Source organism: Balearica regulorum, chromosome 9 (genome assembly GCF_011004875.1).
Source record: "Balearica regulorum gibbericeps isolate bBalReg1 chromosome 9, bBalReg1.pri, whole genome shotgun sequence".
Lineage (NCBI taxonomy): Eukaryota > Metazoa > Chordata > Aves > Gruiformes > Gruidae > Balearica > Balearica regulorum.
This window is the reverse complement of record NC_046192.1, coordinates 14,454,066-14,477,851: the sequence shown is the minus strand read 5'-3', so window position 1 is coordinate 14,477,851 and position 23,786 is coordinate 14,454,066. Positions and strand designations below refer to the sequence as shown.

Below are 23,786 nucleotides of genomic sequence, written 5' to 3'. Positions count from 1 at the left end.
TATATTTATTGTTTGACCAACTGAAATTAAAGCAGTAAGGACATATTTTTCATTATTGGTGTTTCTATTAGAATTTGTTCTTTAAGTTTCAGAGAGGGAAGATAGTACTTTTTTGCTCGCTATTACCATTAGGTAAAATAAGACTGTGAGCTATACTGAGGCTCTTGAACAATATGGGAAGTGTTAAGTAATGACATTTAGTGCTGAATAACATTGTAACATAATAGGAATTTATAGTATATACACACTTAGCAATTTTTGAGTGCACCTAACAACAAGCAGAATTGAAAGCATACAAATAATAGAAGCTATTATTTTCATAGTCTAAGCTTTGGTGGGGAGGACTGGGGGCAGAGGGTAGGACACACAGCATTGTTACCTTAAGAAATGCATAACTTTACCTAAATTTGCAACACTATCTCTCTCAAAAAACTTAGCTTTCTAATTGTTTATTTTACTTTTACTCATGACTAGTGACCAAGATCTCGTATTCCTTTCATTCAGGGAGCCTAGAAAGGTCGTCCTGCATCGAGGATCAACAGGTCTTGGCTTCAACATTGTTGGAGGAGAAGATGGAGAAGGAATTTTCATCTCTTTCATACTTGCAGGAGGGCCAGCTGACCTGAGTGGAGAGCTTAGGAAAGGAGATCGTATAATTTCTGTAGGATTCCTTGATTCTTTTATTTAAACAACAAAAGTTTTCCCCTCCCTGGATATTCATGCTAGCTAGTATGATTTATATGCAAAGAATATAATTAACTGAGCTAAATTTGAGTCAGTGGAACAGATTCCAAGATACTTCCAAAGTATCTTTGAGGACTTCAGCCTTGCCTCAGTTTATCTGTAATCTGATTACAATAGTGCTTTCCTGTCTCAGATACATATTTTTTTTTCAGTGAAGACATTAACTTACTGTAGTCTGGTAGCTGAGGTGTGCATGTATAAATTGAAAGAATGCAGGCTTCAGAAATAAGCTTTTAATGAGATGGAGACACTTGGCAGTAGTGTCTAAAACTGGGTGCTTCCTGGAGTAAGTATTAAACTCCCTGTTGTGTTAAACAGATTCATCTCATTACCTGCCTAAGGGCTTTTTCTCTTTAGTACTGAAGGTCATAAGATTTTGTGTGGTTTTGTGAAATAATTTATGGAGAATCATTTCTTTGGACAGTTACATTGTAATTTGGTAGTTATTTAAGAGGGAAAAATAATTTTGGCTTGGCTATTACTAAAATGCTGATATTGAAGTGCACCTTTATTTTAGTTTAAACTACAAGAACCACTTTTGGTCTAAAATGTGACACATGTTTTTGCAGATTTTAAAATGGTGTCAGAAAAAAAAAAAAGAAGCATTGAAAACAAGGCTAGACAATTTCATGGAGAGTGTGCTCTGGCACCAGGTGTTAAACATAATGGTCTGTAGGTATCCTTTGGCTAAGGAGATCCCTGAAGCTCTAGTGTAGAAAGGTGAGGTGAATCATCATGGAAAGTAACATTCTCTGTGTCTCCTTAAAAAGAAAGAAAAAGATCTTAAAAGGAAAATTGACCTAGCAAATACAAATTCATTAAGTCATACACTATGACAATTACAGTATTTCTTAACAGAGGGGTGTATATGAGAGAGTATTTATTGACTTTGGATTTCAGTAAGGATTAGTAATCTTTGTATTAACTAGTGTTAATGTTGGAAACAGGGAAAACTCACATGGCACAGAAACTGTTCTGTGATGATAAATACAAGCACAAACATTTTGATAGAGTTTTTTTGTATCTCTTGTAGGTAAATGGAGTAGATCTAAAAGCAGCAACCCATGAACAGGCAGCAGCAGCGCTGAAGAATGCAGGTCAAGCAGTAACTATCGTAGCTCAGTACCGTCCAGAAGGTAAGGGTTACCTTATACATTCAGAACTTGGTAGAAATACCATGTTGTTACTTTTGTCTTTACCCTTTTATTTGGTGGTTTTATTTTCCTTAGTGGTAGGAGGACAAAAGACTAATTCCTTCTCTGTTGTAGATGACCTAAGGAGACCATCAGGTTTTCATTCCTCTGTTTTATACTGAGCTGGTATTTCTGTTTATCCAGCAATTTCTTCTGGTCCAGATTAGACTGCAGCTGATGCCTATTAACCATCCTTATGTGTTCTGCAGAAGCCAAATAATACTGCCTCATCACAAGACACATTTGTTCTCTTGTGTTTCTGCAGCACATTTGAAATGCCTTTGTCTATTTGAGATTTTAAAAATTCAGTAGTCTAAAATTATATGCTTACTTTGGGTCTGTAAACACATATATTATTGTGTTTATATATAATAAGACATTTTGGTCTCTTACTGTGAACTGTGATGATAAACAGCTTTCTCCGATTTTGCTAATTTGGATGGCCCATCACTAAATCTTCCTTGCAGTGACTTGTCTGCTTAAACCTTTCCTTTAACAGTACTGGCAAGGGTAAGTGTAGGTGTTTATCAAGACTGGATATTGAGCAGGACTGCTGCCTTCATCTGAAATTTTTTAGGTAACTGACTGCAGCACACTTTTCTTCATTTATTTCTTCTCTTCTATCATCTTTCTCTTATCCTGTCCTCCCCAAGTCTTTGAAATGTTAGCTTTCACATTCCCCTCCTCCTCCACTCGCATCAACATCATGTATCTCCACTGACCGAGGAACTCTGTCAGTAATAAGGCCAACCAATTTGTTTGTGTCTAGTTCATGGTCGAATCCCTGAAGCCAGCCAGTGTTCCCAATGCCAGTATTGTCCTGAGAGGGTGTGCATCCTGATCACGTGTTGAATCTGTAGATTGCTCTGTGCCAGGATTCGTGTTCTAGGAATGCTCACTGTGAGAATTCCTTTTAGGAAGAAGAGTAAGGTCAGCATTGGGTCTGGAATATTTGCTTTGGCTTTGTGTCAGAATTGTCAAATATTTCTGTTGATACACATTTGGCCTATGCTCTGCTTAGCTCTTCAGTGTTGTAACAGGTGGGTCAGCCTGTTACACCTTCTTGCTCCTTGCATAGGGATCCCTTACTTTAGTGAGAAATAAAACTTGTGGTTTTATTTGCCCGTAAGTTGTCCTTTGAGCATCTGTCCACTTTTTTGTTCAAAGAGGCATTCTTGATCGCTACTTCTTTTGCCAGGAAGGTATGTTGCGATGTGGCTGCTGGTAGCAGAACAAATGTTTCTCTGGGAGAATATATCCCAGAACAGAACTGCTTTCCCTGTCCGTCCGTTCCCCCGCCCGTTGCCAAAAAATGTATCCAGACTTCATGCAAAAGCAGTAGTTTTTCAATCCTCTCTTCTTGCGATTCAGGCTTTAAAAAGAAAAGAATCCAGTCATACTCTGAAAGTTGGAGCTTTCTTTTCCTAGGCATTTTGAATGGTTCCTGCTCTTTCTGCACTGGAAATAACGGCTTTCTTCGCTACCACTTGTCCAAGTAGATAACTTAATTTCTTGAAACATGTATGGAGGTGCTTGACTGACTGATGGGATTTTGAGTCATTGCCCAGAGATTTGCCCAGAGCAACATATGCTGCCTCTTAGAAATTTCTCAACGCCTGTCACTTGTAGACTTCAAACCTAGAGCTGTACTCAGTCTTTCATGACTACTGAAGCATTCAGAACAAGACTGCATGCATTTGAGCTGTATTGAGAGTGTGGTTCTCAAAGAATTATAGGGCCCATTTGAGAGACTGCATGTAGGAGATGTTACGTGAATTATCGCAGATTATGGGCAGACATCTGACCCATTATTCAAAGAAAGGTTTGTATTATATTTTGGTCTGCGTGACCATCTGTCTTGCAGAAATAGTGCTTAAAATCTCCATTTAGAGTGAAGAAGTTGGAACCACGTTAGGGCTTACTCTCCCCTTTTGAAGTATGCCATGAAGAAAAACTGTAACTAGGAGACAGAGATCCAATCTAGTTTGGAGGCAAAGTATGAATTGACACATGGCCAACCTACCTCAGAAAGCTCAAGTTACTACTGTCAGACTGTTTCACATCTCTGCTTGCCTTTTTCTTACTCCTTGTAAAAAGAGGTTGAATAGCACTCCAGCTGTCAGCTTTTTTCAGTCTGGTGTGGAAGGTAAGTTGAATCAGATATTCACTGTTCATATCTTAGAGATTAGTAAAGGGAATATTTCCTTGAAGAGTACTGTTTAGTATCAGAGGAAAGCAGTCTGTTTGAAATTTGACTTTTGAAACATAAAATATCATCCGTGTGATTGAGTGTACTTGGTAAAAGTGTGTATGTTCTTTGATCATCTTCAGATTTCCTACATTATAGCTGTGGATGGTCATGTTTTCCCCTCACTTGATTCATTTAAGCTGGCGAATTTCATTTTTATGTATATATAATTATCTCTACTTTTTGTTCATGCCATTCAAAAAAAGGTTAACCATTATTAAAATGAAGAGTTCATAAAAGTATTGTTCATCATTGGTGTTTCTCAAATGTTTTGATAAAGATGAAGAGCATCAGTTATAACTGCTTGTATTGCATACGTATTATATTTATATTTATAAATCCAGCAGGATTTTGTAAAAGATGCTGACAGCTAGGGCAGATCAAGGAGACTCTAGACATCCATCAGGGCTCATTATAACTGGATAAATAGATTTGGTATGATAGGAGCATTTGGAAGACACTTGGGACCAGCTCACCTCACTCTCTGTAATTGTATATGACTGTATGTTCATAGGTGTGATAGGGAATGCTAATTTATGTTTTTTATATCCTACCACATTAACTCTATCAGAAATTCCCTGTTTGTCTTTCACCTCAGATTTCTGGGAAAAGAGGATTCTTTCAAGCAGAAACAGAAAAGCCTGAGTAGGCTGTAGAAAAAAATTAATCTTCGGAAACCCTTTATCATGGAAAGGGTTGAATTTTCTGATTCTCTCACTTCAAATCCAATTAGACAACATGGTTTATCAAACAGTAGTTACTGGACGTATGGGGCAGACTAATATGATACTGCTTTTCTTATATCCAGGCTCAAATTACATAACTGCTGACTTTTTTTTTCCCCCTTAAATCTCCAAAATGTTCCTTGGTTATAAAACCGGGTGAAAACAGATGTGATCTCATTCCTAAAAATATCCTTCTGGGCATTCATTTAGTTTCCAGCAATGTTCAGTAAATTTGAGAGATGCCTCCTGCTATACTGAATCGGGTTTCAGCAACTTACCTGTGCTCTTTGAGATAGCTGAAAGCCAAATAAGGAATGTGAAGGTATTCTGCTGTTAACAAATGGGACTTGCACATCAGGTACCACTTTTGTACTGCCACAGTTGTAGTCAATTGGCTTCTGCTTTCTCCTTGTAGATTCCACATTTTATCTTGCAACTTATCTAGGAGATGTAGTTGTAACCTGTTGAGTCACCTCAACAGGTTCTACTTGTACATACTTTTGTGGTACGGACACAGACACGTGTGTATACAAAATCTCCCTAGTTACAGAGGACACTGGGTTTGAACCTGCTGAGGCTGGATGCTGCAGAGGAGAGGTCCATGGTAGGAGGAGAAGAGCAGAAGTTTGGGAAATGGGAATTATCCTGTAGAATTGTGGTGGGCAAGTCAGGATGTCATTCTTATTTTCCTCTTTGTTTGGAAGCTTTTCCTTATTCCCCCACCTGTACTACAAATTTCTATCTCCTTTTGAGATATTAATTTGTTTTGCCATGAGTTCCACTGGAAATGAAGTACCATGACCTGCAGCAGTTTTAAAGAAGGTGATGTTGCTGCAGTACACAAAAGCATTTTCATTTGTAGACGTTTCTGAGCCATTTCATTTTCCTGTTGCTCCCTGACTCTGCAGACACACCTCCGTGCCACACTGCCGTCTCCCTTCTTTGGGTTTTCTGCAGATGTAGAGTGGCAAGGAAAAATTGTCATATTAGTGCAGAAGAATGAGAGGAAGCTCTAGGCAATTTATATATATATATATCTCTCTATATCTATATATATATATATCTATCTATCTCTCCTGGGAGTGGGGATTCAGAGATGGTCGGAATTGTATCCATGCTACGTAGCAGGGATACAGGAGCATGAGAGTCTTGGTGCTTGAAAGGAATGTAGTGAGGGGAGGAGCAGCAAGGAGGAAGTATAGGACTGTCCAGAGGTGCACAGCTGTTGGAGAGCTCTCCCGTCATTTCACAGTGACATTTCCATTGTTGTGTCCATTCAAATTAACAGGTCATCCAAAACATTCTTATGTGTATTGAGGCTGACATAATAATAGTACTACCTCAAAATTCAGAATTTCTGAAAGGTGAGATTTTGCCATTTTGAAAAGGTATGAGGTGCCGGTAGGCTACCATAATTGTCTTATAGCTTGAGTGCATTTAAGTGTTTGAAAATAAGAAAAACAGCCAAAAAGTACGAAAATATGTTTGATTGAAATTGGATAGAAAATAATTTTGTGGATTAAATTATTTTTGTTTCTCAAGGACCCACCTGACATACGAAAAACACCCTATAACTTTAACTAGCACGGCAGTCTCTTTTCATGAGTTATCAGCTGCCTGTTATTTAGAATTTAGAATCTACATTGATCTTCTCTTTGTAATTCAGCTGATCTAGTCCATCTCTATATATCCATTTCTTTTCTGGAAGTAGTAAGATGTTTAAGTGATCAGAGTAGCTCCATGTACTTAGATGATTGGGTAGATCAGTGTAAGATTAGGAGAAAGTGGAGCCAAAACCTCAAGATTTTAAGGTATTTTTTAAAAAACCTCTGCTTGTGAACATACATTGTTCATATAGGCAGTTAATACACATTTTTCTCTCAGCTTTATTGAAGGAACCAAGTGGTTCTCCATTGTAAAATGTATTCAAGATGTATGGTTCAATTAAAACTCCTCATACTTTGTTAGCCAGATTTTTAGATGAATTTTCATGGATTTTTGTTTTGTTTTGTTTTAAAGGAACATATTCCTCTACTGAAAATAAGATCCAAGTATGACAACTTTCTATTTTTCATTCTCTCTTGTCTTTAAAACAGATGAGTCAGGGGCGGGGGGGTGGGATGAGGGTAGAAGCTTTGTTAGAGCTTACCTTTCAATGGCCAGCATTTGGCCAATTTTTCTGTTTGTGACACTTCATCTGTGCACTGTTTTCTAGTGGAATTTAAAACAGAATAACTAAGCTCTGTGAAACAGTAGCACTTTCATGTGTGTAAGCTAAGACTATTTTCTGAGCATTTGTCTTGAAATATATTGTAAGTCTTCTGTTTGTAGAAGTCCAGCTGGAGTAGCAGAAAGCCAATAATGCTTTTGCAAAATGTAGTTTTCAGTATTTATTTTGTATCAGGAGGATGAACTTTCCCTTGCTTTCTAGCTGAGAACATGGATTGTCTTAAAGGCAGTTTAAAAGATCAGTACATACCAATTTCTTAAGATGAAAAATTCTTTACACAAAAAAAAAGTTTATCTTGTTTTGGGGTATGTGATCTCTAATCTTCCAAATTTTTGTTCCTGCTTGTTTTATACCTTGTTCTACTCATCTACAAGTAATCCAGATTAGTCAATTAAAGTATCTTTAAAATCGGGCCCATTAAGATTAGAAGAAGGGTTCTGCTATATATAGTCCTGATAGATGGTATAAAGCGGCTTACACATGTTTTAATCCTTTAAAACCTCACTCCTGCTCTTTAATATAATAAATAAAATTGTTTGTCTTTGAGAATAGTTCAGCCTTTTACAAGTTGTGAATGCATGGTAAACCTTCAACAACATTTTTGGTGAATTCACTTCAACAATGACTGGACCCAGTCTCTTTCAGAGTTTTGCAGGCTCTGCGGGATATGTTCTTAACTAAATACAAATGCAATTTTTCTAATCTATTTTGAAATTCCATGGCCTAGTCTTTCAAGTGATTAACGAGGTACAAGCTCATTACACATTAGAGTGCGTGAGAGCCACCAATAGCATGTGGAACACATTGTGGTCTCTCTCAGGTCCTCTTAAGATAAAACAATAAGCATTGAAGCAAAGTAATGTCTCCTCAAAAATCATTTATGATGTTTTTATTGTGGTCCATACATTTTAATAGGTAACCTCTTTGCTAGTGATTTTGAGTGGTTGTACTAAACAGGCTATACTCCACAGCCTCCTCCACCAACTGAAATTTATGCTACAGTCGGTAACAAGAAAAGATGTGCGAAGCATGAATGGTACCTATGAATTTATCAGATACTAGTACAGAAAATCAAGGGATGGTAGTAGTATATGACCAGAACTTATAAATACAACTTCAGCTGTGGCAGTCCTGCCTCTCAAGCTTAAAACTGAAAACAAATGGAAGGTCAATACAAGATCAATGTAGTGGTGGCCATCCAAACTTACTGCCAGGCTCCATTTCTCAGTTTGTTTGTTTGGAGGCACCATAAAAAGGAAAATTGAGTAATCTGAGAGTGGAGAAAAGAGTATAAATTAGTAGTTTTATAAAATTTTCAGCACAAGCGTCCTGCTTTAACAGATCCAATGGGTCCTGCTAAAGGAGGACTTTCCGCAGACAGATGGGAAGAGGGAAGCAAGGGGTGTACTTTTTTAATTAAACTGAACTTTTTCAGCTCTTTGTGGGTTCAGTATATGCAAGAATCTCTGCTTCTCAGTGCTGTGCTGCCATCTGTTCCCTGTACACACATCCATGCTTCCATGAGTTGCTTTTCCTTCTGCCATGTTTCCTGAATTTTTCGTAGTCTTCTGCTCTTTTGCCCCACTTGCTAGAACATGTGTTCCAGACCAAATTAATTTTCATTGCAGCCTCTTTTTTTCTCATCCCCTATCTGTATAGACTATTCACCATGTATCTGTGTTTATCATTGTTCTCTTGTTGCCCTCTAGATAGGCAGTCCAGGAGAGTTTCACTGCTCAGACCCTTTCTCTGAAGTTTTCATTTCTGTTAAAATAAACATTGAGATTGAAAACATTACAGTTTTCTAGGTAAAATCCGTTTAGGAGCTCAGGAGCAAAGGAATCTTTCAGGATTTCCTAATCTTCCCTTCCGTGCCAGCCCCCACTCCTTTTTGTTCATTGCTGTGCAATCTGTGCAGACATGCAATAGAGCAGATTTATTCTAGTTTTACACCATCTGCTTATCCAGTATAATTTTGAAGTTTAAACTTGAGCCCAGATGTATCCATCCAATGTTCTTAACAACTGATTATGTGTAAACCAGAGTAGGCTTTGGGTTTGGGGTTTTTTTTTTTCCTTTGGTGATGATGGGGTACTGTTGGATAAATGCCATGAATCGAAGCAGCAGATGCTTGCTCTTTCTCAGGCTTTATGTTATGATAGCAAGGTACTATTCCCTCACTGCCCCCTAAACTTATTGGAAACTTTGAGAAAATTCTAGCCAAGAAAAGATACCATTATTCTTATGAACTTATTTGATTGCATTTCATGTTAGTCATGCTGCCTATTACCCTTTATTTGATGTATAGCATCAGCAGCTTTCCTAAATTTCAAAACATTAGAAGAGATCCTGAGTTAAGTCCCATTCACTGCCATTGTATATACATCAGGTTTCAGATCCTGGTCAAATTCCTACCTGAAAAGTTTAAGAGTTTGGATTGCGTGCTTTGGCTTTTGTTTTTAATTTCATGTGGGGGTGGGGGGGCTGTTCTTGTGCCACCATAGTTCTTATTGAAATACTACTTCAGAATTTCAATATTTTGATGGCTGTGGAAATTGGAAGCATGTTGTAGATGGAGTTCCCATGACCAGCATACTTCATTTGCATTAAAGTCAGTTTTGCTTTTTCATTTAAATAGCTGATGTCCTTTCTGTTTGGTTACCCTGATCACATTTGACCAGACATCAGTCATATTCCTTCTCAGCCAAGCTCTTCATTTCCCCTTAACCAAGAAAGCAGAGTGTCCTTTTTATCTTGTTCACTGGGCCTGTTCCAGCTCCAAATTTCTGGAATGTTGAAGTGGCAAAATAAAACTTTTTTTTAAAGTTTTATATTTATATGTGCATTGTATGGCTTTGTCACAGCCATGTGACATTTTATGGTGCTGTTCACTGTGATTTAGGGGAAAAAATATGATCAATTTTGTCATATACTCTATATGTAATATTATGCATAAACACCCACTGCCCCCCCACTAAGAAAGACCAGAATTGCAAAGAAAACAGTTCTCTGGCATTTGGGAGAATTTAGTGATGATAAGCTGAATGAAAAAGGTAATTTAAACATAAAATGAAATTCTATACATTGAAAATACTGGAAGATGGGAGAGTACTTGAAGGAAAGGTATCACTCTGTGCTTGCCTAGTTCTCCTCCCTAAATACTTGTTATCTCATCAGTGCAAGTATGAAGCTAAGATTGTGGTTTTAGTTTTATCCAGTACTTCTGCTTTTACGTTATTTTAGCTAAGGGGTTTCTTACAAAGTCACCTATGTCCGGTATACCCATTATATGAAGTCTTTCATTAGTGTAAATGTGATGCCATTTCTCTAATTTGTTTGCCTTTTTTTTTTTTTTGCATTTCATAAGTACTAAAGTATTACTGCAGGGATTGATTAAAAACAGGTGTGTAGGTAGTTTTCTGGTGCTTCTGTAATCAAATAAAATTGCATTTTGTATCAATTGCATTTGATACACATGCATTTTGGATATGAGTCTCTAATCTTGCTACCACGTGTTGGCTATTGATGTTCCCCTCTTTTAGAGCACGTAAGATGGAGCAGTGATGGACAGTCTTCTGACTGCTGTCCTGCAACTACTTTTCTACATTTTGTAAACGACCAGATGATATCAGTAGTCCTCAGTTTAATAAGAGATTGAAGGTGCTAAAGACAGTCGATGTCTAACTCTTCTTAATCATAGAGGCAGAAAAGTAATCACTCCTAGACTGATTAGCAGAGTTCACACTTTGCTTTATAATGCCAAAGTTGAACCAAGCCTAATTAGTCAACAGAGGATGGGTGCTGATCCTGTGGGCACCAAACTGATACTGCTTTTCTGATGCTATCAGGAGTCCTGCTGTTGTCTTATTTTCTGTCACCAGATTTATTTTCATTACCACTGTATCTAATACCAAGCTTTCTTTTTTAAAAACCAAGATCCTGTCTACTTTTCAGCTCCAAACGCCATGATTTTGAGATTTCTATCCATCCTGTTCCTCCTAAAACCTTCTGTAAGAGGAATATAACTCAAATTTTTAGCTTACATCAGAGGAGCTCACCAGATTCCATCTGCACAGAGCATTTAAGCTTTTCCTAAATATGGCATCTCTTGGCACCCCTTCTTTTTGAACATAGAGTCTTCTCAGTCCCAGCCCATTAGTTTCCTTTTTTGCTTTATCAGTATGGCAAGAACCTCACAGTAGAAACTATTCTCCTTCTTACTCCCACAGATGTCCCTGTCACTCATTCATCGCTCACTTCCCAGGAGTTCTGATGAGAAAAATTAAATTACTCCAGAAAACTGCAAGACCAGCAACTTAAAGATGAAATATAGGATAGAGTGAAGCAATAGTAAAGAATAGCCTCCCCTGTTAACTCTTACATACTACATGCTACATAGGAGGAAATATCATTCTTCTAACAGATGGCACTTGATACTTTCTTAACAGAAATTTGTAGTCTTTTCCAGTAGCTATTGCAAAGAACTGCAGGTATTTTTGGTACTGAACAGGCTGTAGCACAAGAAAATGGTTGGATTATCTGGTCTTTTCCATGCTTACTTCCCTTTCACACAGGGGGCATAAAAAAAATCTCTTATGTGAGATGTCTCAGCTACCATTTTTGTATGTTTGAAGTTTAGAGCTTTAATCTTCCAAAACACCCAAGAAACTGGTAAGGGGCTTACAAGATCATTTCTCAAGTCTAAATGAGTAAAACGAGGTGACTTACCTAAGGCCATGCAGTGCAGCAGTAGCAGAAGACGACTGTTCTTTCTCTGCATCTGGGCCCTTCCCCTGAGGGATATTGCTTTCTAAAAAATGTCCTTTCATTACGTTCCTCTTAAGTTACCATCCTGTCATCTATAATTCTTTTGCTATTAGTGATAGCATTGGTAGTGGTGGAAATGATGTTTTTGTTTCTCTTTTCAAACAACCTCATCAATCTGATTTAGTGCTGATAAATTATTTGATCTGGACTTTAGTTGTAAAAAGGCACTTTGCTCTTTTAAAAACTAAGATACTATCTTAAAAACTACTAGCTTTCGGTTTTAAAAGACAAAAGTCAGGGTTATTTAAGAGACTGTTCATATTGTCATAATCTGGATAGGGTTAATTATAGTTGCTATTGGTGGAGATTTATAGTTACCTTGACGAATGAAGTGATATACCAGAAACTGGTTCACAGAATATTCTTCTGTAACTTAATTTTACTTTTTTTTTTCTTCTCTGGTTAATCTGTAAGCTTTGATGTTCACTATCTGATGAATGTGTGGCGAGAAAGTGCTGCGGAATGTAACATGATAAATTGTTCATGGTATTTAGATGACTGTTGAAGGAACCTTAGTTCAGAGATTTCCTGAAGATTTTTGCATTTTAGAGCCCTCTCTATCAATCTTGCACTTCCTGAGTAAATTTGGTGCCCGCAGGGAATAAGAGTGCAGCTAAGGAGAGCAGCACATTACCCAGTTCAGCAGCTGCTTGCTGCACACACCCTGGTTCTCCTGGTGTTGACTTGTTCTAATCTGGCATCACGTGGTCTTCTGGCGAAGGCGGTGGCTGCAGAACCTTTCCTTTAACTGAAAGGTTTTACAAGTGGATCTGTTGATCCTGAAGTCTAAACTATTCAGCTGAAGGAAAAACTTGTTTTGAGTTCATGTTTTATGCTGACAGCATGTAAGTACCTCACTTCAGGAAATGTTTGTCCTGAAGAAGCTATTACTATTATACTGCCTGCCTTTGTAGCTAAAATCAAATGCATTTAGCTTAGTTTTATTAGTACACAGTGCTGCTTAAGAACACAATCCGTTTTTCCAGGATTAACATTGCACATAATTCTATAGAGGGAGTTTGAATCTCTAGTGCAGTTTACAAGTGGATCGAGATTCATGCCAGAGTTCTGGATTTTTTTTTTTTCCCCCTTTCCTGAGCTCCCCTGGGAACATTGTCTCATTCAGAAAATGTTTTTGTGTATTTCTACCTTATCCTAAATTGTTTATCTAATTCCAGTCCAGTAATGTTAAAGTATCTGTTCAATACTATTTTTTCAGGCACTTCTAATTCCCATTTCTTAAAATCTAAAATATATAGTGCTTGATTATAAACATATGTATATCAGATGTATGTTCTAAAGTTTTCTTTTTCTCATGGTTTAAAACTTATTTGTATCAGTTTATTACTATAAAAATTATAATTGTTAGTAGAAATGCTTGTTTTAATTAGTGGAAAAAATAGTTACTGTGAACTATAGAGTAAAAACATGAAATTTTTAAGTATGGATATGGATATTTGCTTCTGCTTATTTGCTCTGTTTAATCACAATTATTTCAAATTTTATTTCAGTTAATATTGATAAATGTAAAACTTCACACAGCTTTTAATTACAAAACATAGTGCTTAATAAAAATGTTGAGTATGAGAGTTGGTTTTTTTTTCTTGCGTTAAAGCTGTAACAAATGCTTATTCTTGGGGATTTTCAGCATTCTTGTGAGTAATGTAATTGCTAAAGTTCAGAGGACATTAATTGCTGTGCCTGTCTTTCTTACAGAATACAGTCGTTTTGAAGCTAAAATACATGATTTACGGGAACAGATGATGAACAGTAGCATTAGTTCAGGATCAGGATCTTTGCGAACCAGCCAGAAGAGATCCCTATATGTCAGGTAATCGTCTTTTTTACAGTCTTTCTAGTGTGTTTTTCTGCTTTTTTGTAGACTTAGTATTTCTGTATTTGCATTTTTATACAATTATTTACTCATTATTGAACTTAACTGATATTTATTTGCAAAATACATTAAAAATAAAACTTAATTTAGATTGATTAATGTAATATAGCTGAAAAATATGTACTAGCCCTGAGATACACTAACTTAAAGAATAAATACATGTTTTTGCTGAAGGATTATTGTCTCACTGACAGGTGGGACAAAAAGCAAGTAATAGCACCAGTCTAAAGTTCATACAGGGTATGTGAAGCCTTGACTTAATTCAGTTTGTCGTTTTTGTGACAGTATTCTTCATGTTCTCCCATGTTCTTGCATTCAGATTTATAGTCTCCCTTTATTTAAGCTTTCACAGATTTCAATCTTATTTCCTTCAACTTACTTTACTTGTATTCTCAGCTTGCATTAAGAAATCTTATTTCTATGTCCAGTAGTGTTTTGTTATAGAACACTTTCCATGGTAACCAAGAGAGCAAATGCATCAAAGAACTGAATATTCTTCATTAATTTATGCATATGGAATTAAACATAAAGGAGGCTAAAAGGAAATGGAAATATAAAAGAGCATGAAGCAGTTAAGAAAATAGGTGGTTTCACAGGGAAACTGTGGCAAGGTGCAGCTCATTAATGTGCCAACTAACTCCTACATCGGTTATCATATACTGATAAAGCATGAAGCTTATGGAATGTGAGTAAAAGGATTGCATTTTTAAAAATAAATTGTTTTTTGAGCTCCCTGATGGAGATCATCTCCGGACTGAATAAGGGCTGGCAAGGGCCAGAACATTTTAGTAGAGCAGGTAAGGCTTCAGTAGTGCTGGTGCTTGGGTTAAACTTGGTTTAAAATGTTGTAGGACCTCACTGGCTTACCTGCTAAAATGCAAGGCTTAGGTGCTATTGACTTTTCCCATCCAAAGCAGATACTATTTTGTTCGTGGTGCTGTATCTATTGAGCTATGGGAAAGAAAGCAAGTCTTACACAAGGCAGTTACTTGAGTAATTGCATATCTATGCTCAGAAAAGTTTGTCCTTTGCAAGCTATTTCTGAAGGCTTTGAAACAAATGTGGCAAATTACTTGTACAGGGTTTCTGTTTAGATTGACTATAGCATTTTAGCCCGTATATTCTGACCTATTATTTTAGTAGCCTTATCTGGATTCTGGTTTTGCAGAGCTGATCTTGGTTGGGGTTTTGTTGCGGTTTTTTTATGGGTTGCTTTTTTTTGTTGTTTTGGTTTTTGTGGTTTTTTTGGTTTTTTTGTTTTTTTACTATGTCTGCCTTAAATATTTTTGGGAGTCAGATTTTAAATATCTAAGGACAAATACCTCAAATACTAAGGATAAGTGCTTGAATAACGGTTATCCATGTCTTAGAATTTCCACAGGTAGCTGTACATATGGATATTGTGTTGAGATCTTACTTTGCACAATCCCAAGATTTATCGCTTTAGCCCTCATCGTATAACTAAGCCTAAACAATTCTAAATGCTTTTATTTTGCTTGGTTAGCTATAGCCTGATTAGGTTCTAAACCGCTTATGTTCACACATTGGTCTGGTATTTTAAGCCACTGACAAGTATTTTGTGTTTATGTAGCTTTTATTCCTCCATGAAGTTGTTATCTGTAAAGGATTGAGGTTGAACTGATTTTGCCAGCAGCCTTCTCCAGGTTGTTGGCAGCAGTCTCGTGGAGACTGGTGATTCCTTTTACTAAGTCCCAAAAACCTTTATTGGAATCAACTTATTACTAAGTCAGAACAAAAATCTAAAATGCAAAAATTCTTCAGGAAAAGGAGTCTTCCACCCACATCTCTTAACAGAGAGTGCTGCTAGGGCTTTTGAGATCCACTCTTGTCACCACACCAAGAGGTGCCAAAGACTGGTAGGCAACTTGACATACACAGGGTGGGTTCACATCTGTTCTGTCTGGTTTCTGATGTAATTTTGACCTCACTGAAGTAAGTTTTATGATTTTTTTTTTTCACATAATGCTAGATACTGACAGAACTTGTTAGTTATCCAGCTTATGTCTTATTATAAGCCGCTCTGGTATGATTGTTCTGTACTTTTAATTGTACCAATTCACAGGCAATTTTAGTAACTGAAGCTATCTTTTTTTTTTTTTTTTTCCTTTTCTGTAATATTTGGTTTTGGATATGCCTTAAAGGATCCCAGTTATGTAATGTAATGCTGAATTGAATGGTAAATCTAACAGTAAAATGTTTATAGGCATTCAAGCACAATTGTAGAAAATCTATCAAATAAAAATACTCTAAAAATAATAATCACTGGTGATTTCTCAAAATCATGGTAACAAAATAGCAAATGAAACCAGATACATCATTGTGGCCCTGTAATTGTGTTTGCCTGAAAAAACAATTTGAGATAAAATGGCAGATTTTTCTTCTTAATCGTAGCTGTATCAATAATGATGAATAGCAATATAACAAACAATCCTTGAGGGCAATAAAAATATAGCAATTCAGCAGCAGCTAACTCTTTGCACATCTAATTCTCTCTCTCTCCCCAGCTAATTAAGATGTACTGATTTAATGGGCTTCTCTTATTTTTGCTTTATATGGCTTTTGATCTTTATTCTAAGATGAGAGAGATTCTTTCATACAGTATTGGTTTTGCATGTGAACTACATCTATACCCTCTCCTCCTTCATCTGCAGATTCAAAAAGCATATGTGAAAAAGTGAGATATTTCCACGGTATCAAGTTTCTATGATAGTATGTTGACAGGGAGTAAATTTGTTCCATATTTTATCTTATCTTGTATGCCAAATCTTACTCTGTGCAATGTCTGTAGAATTCAAAATTGAAAATTTCTTTTAACTCTGTGCATTTTTCTGACCAGCATGATACATTTACAAATGCAAACAACAGTGCTGATTCCTGCTTGGATTAGAGCAGAAAATAGTTACATCTCCAAGTGGAAGAAACTTTACAGTTTTGAAATCATTAGGAAATTTTAACTAAATGCATTGAAAAATAAGATCTGGCCTGAAAAGTTTACTTGCCTACAGGAGGAGCTTGATTGGGCATCCCTAGGTAATTCTGGTAGTTCAAACATCTGGCTTCAAACAGCTTTCCCAAAAACTCAGGGAGAAAAAGAACCTTCATTCATTCTGAAGTGGTAAGATTAATTCATGTTTTGTGAAATAAGGCATGGAGATGCTTTTGCTGTAGGAGTTCCTGATTGCTTTGTTCAGCAAGCATTCCTTCTTTTAGGGTATTCTTCAGTAAAACTTGATCAGTAGCCTATGATACTGCAAGTAGTGAGTGTGGCCAGGTAAAAAGACATTCTGGAGAATTTGGCACTGTTAACACAGCCATTAAATTTTTGGCTTTGAAGCATAAACACTCATGAAACATGCAACTTCAGTTTCTGTAGACTTAGAATTATAGAATTGTTTAGGTTGGAAAAGACCTTTAAGATCATCAAGTCCAACCATTAACCTAACACAGCCAAGTCCACCACTAAACCATGTCCCAGAGCACCACATCTACACGGCTTTTAAATACCTCCGGGGATGGTGACTTCGCAGGGCAGCCTGTTCCAATGTTTGACAACCCTTTTGGTGAATAATTTTTTTGTAATATCCAATCTAAACCTCCCCTCACTACAGCCTCCTTTCAGGTAGTTGTAGAGAGTGAGAAGATCTCCCCTCAGCCTCCTTTTCTCCAGGCCTTTTCTCAACCCCAGTTCCCTCAGTTGCTCCTCATGTGACTTGTGCTCTAGACCCTTCACCAGCTTTGTTGCCCTTCCTTGGATGCCCTACAGCACCTCAATGTCCTTCTTGTAAGTGAAGGAACCAAGTTACCTTTTTAGTGCTGCTAGTTGTTGTGCAATACAAGGTGAAATGACAGGAAGGACTTGATGCTTTCTCTGTAAAATAATTTTTATGGCTCATGTGAATTTAAGTAGAACTTTAGAGTAAATACTGTGGGACTGCATTCAAAGCAGTAGTTGATCAGGAATACCAAATTTCTTTTTAAGTAAGTTAACGTTTATAACTTACACTAAATAAATGTATACATGGTACTGTTAATTGTATTAGAAGACTCCGTACAGGGAGTTAATAAGAGATATTTTTTATATACTAGTCTGTAGATAAATATGTCATCTTGGCTGTGAAGTGAGTTCTCATTTGACGACTTGCCAGGCATACAGGAAAAGCCATGTTTATCAGTTGGAATCAAAAGAGATTTTTGTTAATTCTGTTTGCTTTTTGGCTCATTTATTTGATTGTTACCAGTTCCTGGTGTTCCTATAAATTTTAGCTGCATAATTTTATCACTACTGTGTGACACCCTAGTTGGTCTTATTATAAAACTGTCTTTGTCAACTTTTACTTTTCCCCCCCAATAAAATTATTTATCTTCACGTGACCTCACCAGAGGAAAAGAGTTTGATGAAACTGCCTTTCATTGTGCAAAAACTATTCAGTGTAACCATTTATCTAGTTTGAAAAGCGTATGTTGATAATACATGTTTTTATCCATTTTTGCTTCCATTTCACTCCTGTGTAATTTTTCTCATGCAGTCAATATTTATTAATGCGGTTAGGCCGAGCTCACTGCTCATATAAGTTTATATTCAAACTGAAACTTGAAAATTAAAAGTAGTGCTGGTAGAAATCATTGCTTGAATGCAAACAAGAATTCTCAGAAAATAAATTTCATGATGCATTTAATTCAGTGAAAATGTAAACAACTTGAATCTGCATTAAAAATACATAATGGATTATGTGCAATTCATTTTGAAACACAGAATGATGTTTGTCCACAGTGCTTCTTGAACAAACACGTGCAGAATAAATCTGGAGGAATAACTAGTATGTGTATCATTTTCTTATCTGCAGTATTTGGACTATTTCGAAGAAAATAAGAATTCTGGGGTTTTGTTGTTTTGGTTTTTTTTTTCTTTTTTAAAGAATGTGGATATCTCAACTATTGCCAATACTTATCTTGTTTGCAGAAGCAAAATTGAACAAACATTTGTATTTGCTCTGAACAGAGATTAAAGTACAAGTCTTACACACAGCAATGTTATGGTATTAAACTGAAAGATGTTATCATGGAGGTTGCACTACAGAAATAAGGTGATATTTCAACCTCCAAGTGTTTTCAAAATTGAAAGCCTGAATTTTTTAATAAATTTTGCAAATTAAAAGTATTGCACATTAAAGTATAAGGCTTTTGTGTGTAATGAGAGTAAATATTTCAAATCCATTTTAAAATGTCTGTCTTGTTCTAGACTTTTTAGAAAATATTTATTAAAACCTTTATATCGTTATGAAAAGTTTTGATACTTTTTATGGCCCCAAAAAGGCATGGTGTCTTACCAACTCTGATTTTGCAGTAGACCTTATGCTAAAGATGAATTGATCTGACAGAAAATGTTGAATTTTTTCCCTGTAAGCAATTTGACATTTGGTTATGAGCAAATACAGTTCAAACCCGAAGAAATACACTCTGTGCTTTAGAAGGGCAAAATTCACAAATCTAAAATACATTTTGGAGCAAATAGTTACAACTTACAGGTGCTTACATGGGTTAAAAAGACTGAGACATTAAAAATCTAGCAAAAAAGGTACATAAAACTAGTGTTCAGGAAGAACAAGGCAAAGGACACCATTTTAAATCATGATGTTGTCATCTGTTGTTGCTACTTTCCTAAGGTTGAGATGGATTTGGTATCAAGTCTCTAAATCAAGATAGCGTATCATTTTGAAAATGCATCATGGACAAACTCATGAGCTTGTGGATGAAATAAGGTTGAGGATTTTTTTGTCCTGTGTCATGCAGGCACTTCTCACTTTACATAGGTGAGGTTCATACATTTTTTTTCAAATGTAAAATTAGAGTCCTTTCTAAGGCATAATCTTAGAAATATATCTTACAGTTTGGTAAGAAGCTGCTGTCATCATTCATTTCCATGTCTTCACTAAACCCGTGATTGTGCTGGGAGAAACATTCTGCAAGTCTCTTCAGTTCCTCAGGGAAGCGATCCAGATATAAAATGATCCAACAGGGTGAAAAGAAATTAATTTTAACCCCAATCAGTTCCACAGTATGGTGCACTGCATGTCTTTCCAGACAATTGTGCATTCATAAGTGAGAAGGGAGACAGAATCAGTACAAAGCAGGCATGGATGTGGGTCTGGATAATAGTGGACTTGCATAAACAAACCTTGCTGGCAAAGGGAATGTTAATAAAACTGTAGCCATGCAGCTGGTGTTCAGGTATTGCTAGTGCCTATTGTTGAAAACAGGCCTACTTTAGAAAAAAGAATGAGATTCTCTTGAAATGGTTGGAAATTTTCCAAAAGAATGCACATAAAGTTCTTTGCCTTCAGGTGCTGCAGCAGCAGAGTTGTGTTCAGATCATATTTCTAAGCTTTTTTTTTCCCTGCCACCCTGTGAGCAGGATATCAACTTTTACTTTAAAGACAGTAATTTTTAATAAAATAATTCTAATTTGTAGCTTGGTATAAAACAATGTACGTTACAGAACTTTTCACAGTGCTGTATGCTTCAAATACGTGCCTTTTCTTCCCTAGGCTGACATGTAACTTGCTCTGTGCAAAGTACTTACGGGATTGCAGGAGGCATCTTCTGTGGACCTTTTGCAAAGTGCTAGAGTTCTCATTCATTAAACCTTCTGTGTGCATGAATACAGTACTATACTATATATTCTCTGTGCGTGTGTATATATGACAGAGCAAGAATGCAATCAGTGTTCTTATTTTAAGCAAGTGTCAGAATGATGTAGTTGGTTGTTAGCAGCACCAGCAGCTTCATATTTTGTGCTATTCATACTCCCTTGTGTTTTTATTGCTTTTTCTATGTTTATTTTTTCTTTTCAATGTAGAGCTCTTTTTGATTATGACAAGACTAAAGATAGCGGCCTTCCAAGTCAAGGATTGAACTTCAAATTTGGCGATATTCTCCATGTCATTAATGCTTCTGATGATGAATGGTGGCAAGCACGGCAGGTAACTCCAGATGGAGAAAGCGATGAAATTGGAGTTATCCCAAGCAAACGCAGGTATGTCATGATATTTTGTTGACTTTGAGGTGTCTGCTATTAAATATCTGATACAATTATTATAAATATTGCATTTGCTTCTCTTTGTTGTTAATTCTGTACCACATCAGCCTCTTAGCTTTGTTTGGGTTTTTTAAAATAATCTGCAGTGGGATTCTGACTAACTCAGTGAGAAGTTTGTTAAAATCCTATTTAGCCTTAGGAGTTGTGTGCTGAAGTTGATAAAGGTGGTCCAAGTCCATTTCTCTGTTCTCACTGTAAGCAAGTTATGGGTTTAATAACATTACACTATTTACATATGAAAAGGTGCAAAGTAAATTTTGTTCGAATCATGACACTATCATGAATTCTTTCTACCCAAAACCTGGGAAACCAAATGTCTGTCTTTGGTGGCCAGAGTAAACGGAAACAGGGTGTTCACTGGCATATCGGAGACTCAAATAAGAGATTGGGTGCTCTGAATCTTGATATCTGCTGTTGACTGGTAATTGAGGCTGCTCACTTAGTGGGACAAGCTTTTTCTTGCTCACCCCCCCACGCCCCCCATTTGTTGAACCTATATATAATCACAAAATACTCCAATACTCTCAAAGGTCATCACTTGAGAAATAATACCCTACTTTTCCAATACAGTCTGCCACTAGCAGGCTGCCATTTTCTGAAGGTGTCATCAGCAACAAAAATCTGTACTAAAAAAGTACACCTATATGCTGACATCGTAACAAGTACTAACTGGAAGTCCTGGAATTTTGCTGATTTAACTTTTTTTGTGTATATTTTTGTGGTAGAGTTGAGAAAAAAGAACGAGCCCGTTTAAAGACAGTGAAATTCAATTCCAAAGCAAGAGGAGATAAAGGGGTGAGTTCATGAAGTACTAATTACACCTGACATTGTGAATAGTAGCATTTTTCAGTGGTTTATCTATGCAGATTCAGCTTCAAGTTTTTTTGGTGAGAAGATTAAATTTTGTCAAATAGAAATAATTCTGAGTACCAAAGCTAACTTTGGTAGTAAACCATTGCCAAAACACTGTCAGTTGTATGAAGAATGAGCTTAGAAATACATATTGTCATTAATACTGTAATGTAATAGGAATTATAGGTACTAATCAAGTATTGAGCAATGCCATTTCTAACAGCTCTGCAAGTGCTGTTTATAAAGCAGTTTATTCCTTTAGTATGGATTGTGCTGCTGGACTCCCTTTTTTGGGGAGAGGCTTACTACCAATTTTCAGAAAAAGTAGTAATACGTTATTTTCTTTAAAGTTTTTAAATTCATATAGAAAGCAAGGAAGTAGAACTCAGCAGGGTCCCTATGATATAATGAGATTTTTATGATGTACACAGTTACGCAGACAGCATAAAGTAACTTCTTTGTTAGGATTATGGATGCAGAAGCTTTAAAGAATTTCATGCACGGGGGTAGGCCAACAAAAACTCAAGGCTAGCACAATGGCTGACCAGAATCAGTCCCCATCTCACAGCTGGTTTATCTCACCACCACACTCTATTGGTGCAAATACTGATGTGGCTGTACTCAAGTCATGTAAAATAGCAAATGCAGATGAAAAATAACCCAATCCAAAAGAAATCCTAGTTTTAATTTTAGTCAATCCCTTGGTGCAGTTCTCTGCATCATATGCAATCTCTGTCCCAGTACACGTGATGGGAATGAGTGGTGAGAAACCAGGATAGCTACTTAAGTAGTAACAGGAATGTTTGTAGCCAAAATTACAGCAATTTTGTAATGGTAAAGCAGCCAATTTTGTTTTATTTTGAGGGTGAGGCTTTTTTGCAATGTTTTGGTCATTTTGAAATTTGAGAAACAATTTTACAACCTTGCAGTTTCTACTAATAGTATATAACTAGTAATTTGAAGACTTAGATATATGCATTTTAGATGTAAGAGCCTTCTAAAGCAATAATATATTACCATTTCTTAAAATCTGAAACATGCTTTAAGCTTCTGTGGAAGCCGTTTCTTAAATAGTGATTATTTTTTTAATGGTGCTAATGTTGTAACATTAGTCATCATTATTCTAGATCCCAAAGACTCTTTTGAGTCATATATTTCAGTTACAATGTTTTTATAACTTCAAAAACCACATATATGAAGTATTAAAGCTTCAATACTTTATGCTGATAGTGTAGGACTTCATGCTTTCAAGACTGCCAAATCCATACATACATCCCTCTATTACATGGCAAAGTTTCCAGTTTAGTTTATTAATGAATAAAAAGTCTTGGTTGTTTCTTTAAGTATTTGCTTAAAAGGAAATCAATATCTCTAGTTATTTTCTGATGAACAATTACAGTACTGCCTTGAGGATTCACTGGATTATTTGCAGGTGTTTTCTGTTTTGGTACAGTCATATTTTGGTATTGGAATAAAACATTATCAACTGATGTGGGAATTTTTAACCTGATCATTTTTATAATTTGGGTTCACTTTTCAGAAGTCACATAAAGAAAATGGCTTAAATACTTTAAATCATTTTCATTACATTAAGTAATTTTTCAAATGTTATGTTCTTTGAAAGATAATTGCATGGTTTTGTAGTTTGTCTACCAATAAACTGCAAACAGTTAATTAATGATGTATTTGAAGTAGCATTTTGACGATAGCAGAGTTAGTGCACAGTCACTGTGCGCTAGCATAGCACCAAAGACATGCATGGAATACTGAGTGGAAAAGCAACTACGCTTGCCATTGATACAGAACTGCAGTTCTTTTTCTTTAGTAACATTTCATTTTGCAAACACGCTTACACTGTTCACAATCTTTTGCTTCAGCTGTAAATGTTTTAACATTATGGTTTCTCCTTAAAATATTCTTCCTGTTTTTGTCATGGTGATGTTTTTCCCAGTAAGT

General features: G+C 36.3%; 1 protein-coding gene across 12 annotated transcripts in view; it reads left to right on the top strand.

Moving 5' to 3' along the window:
• Positions 1 to 23,786, top strand: part of DLG1 (discs large MAGUK scaffold protein 1) — a 157,129-nt gene that overhangs the window by 112,438 nt on the left and 20,905 nt on the right. For all 12 annotated transcript variants that reach the window (XM_075761190.1, XM_075761187.1, XM_075761186.1 and 9 more), the window contains 5 exons: positions 505 to 661; positions 1,778 to 1,880; positions 13,684 to 13,798; positions 20,739 to 20,915; positions 21,704 to 21,773. In XM_075761190.1, coding sequence (XP_075617305.1) covers positions 505 to 661; positions 1,778 to 1,880; positions 13,684 to 13,798; positions 20,739 to 20,915; positions 21,704 to 21,773 — 622 coding nt within the window. The remainder of the gene's footprint in view (positions 1 to 504; positions 662 to 1,777; positions 1,881 to 13,683; positions 13,799 to 20,738; positions 20,916 to 21,703; positions 21,774 to 23,786) is intronic.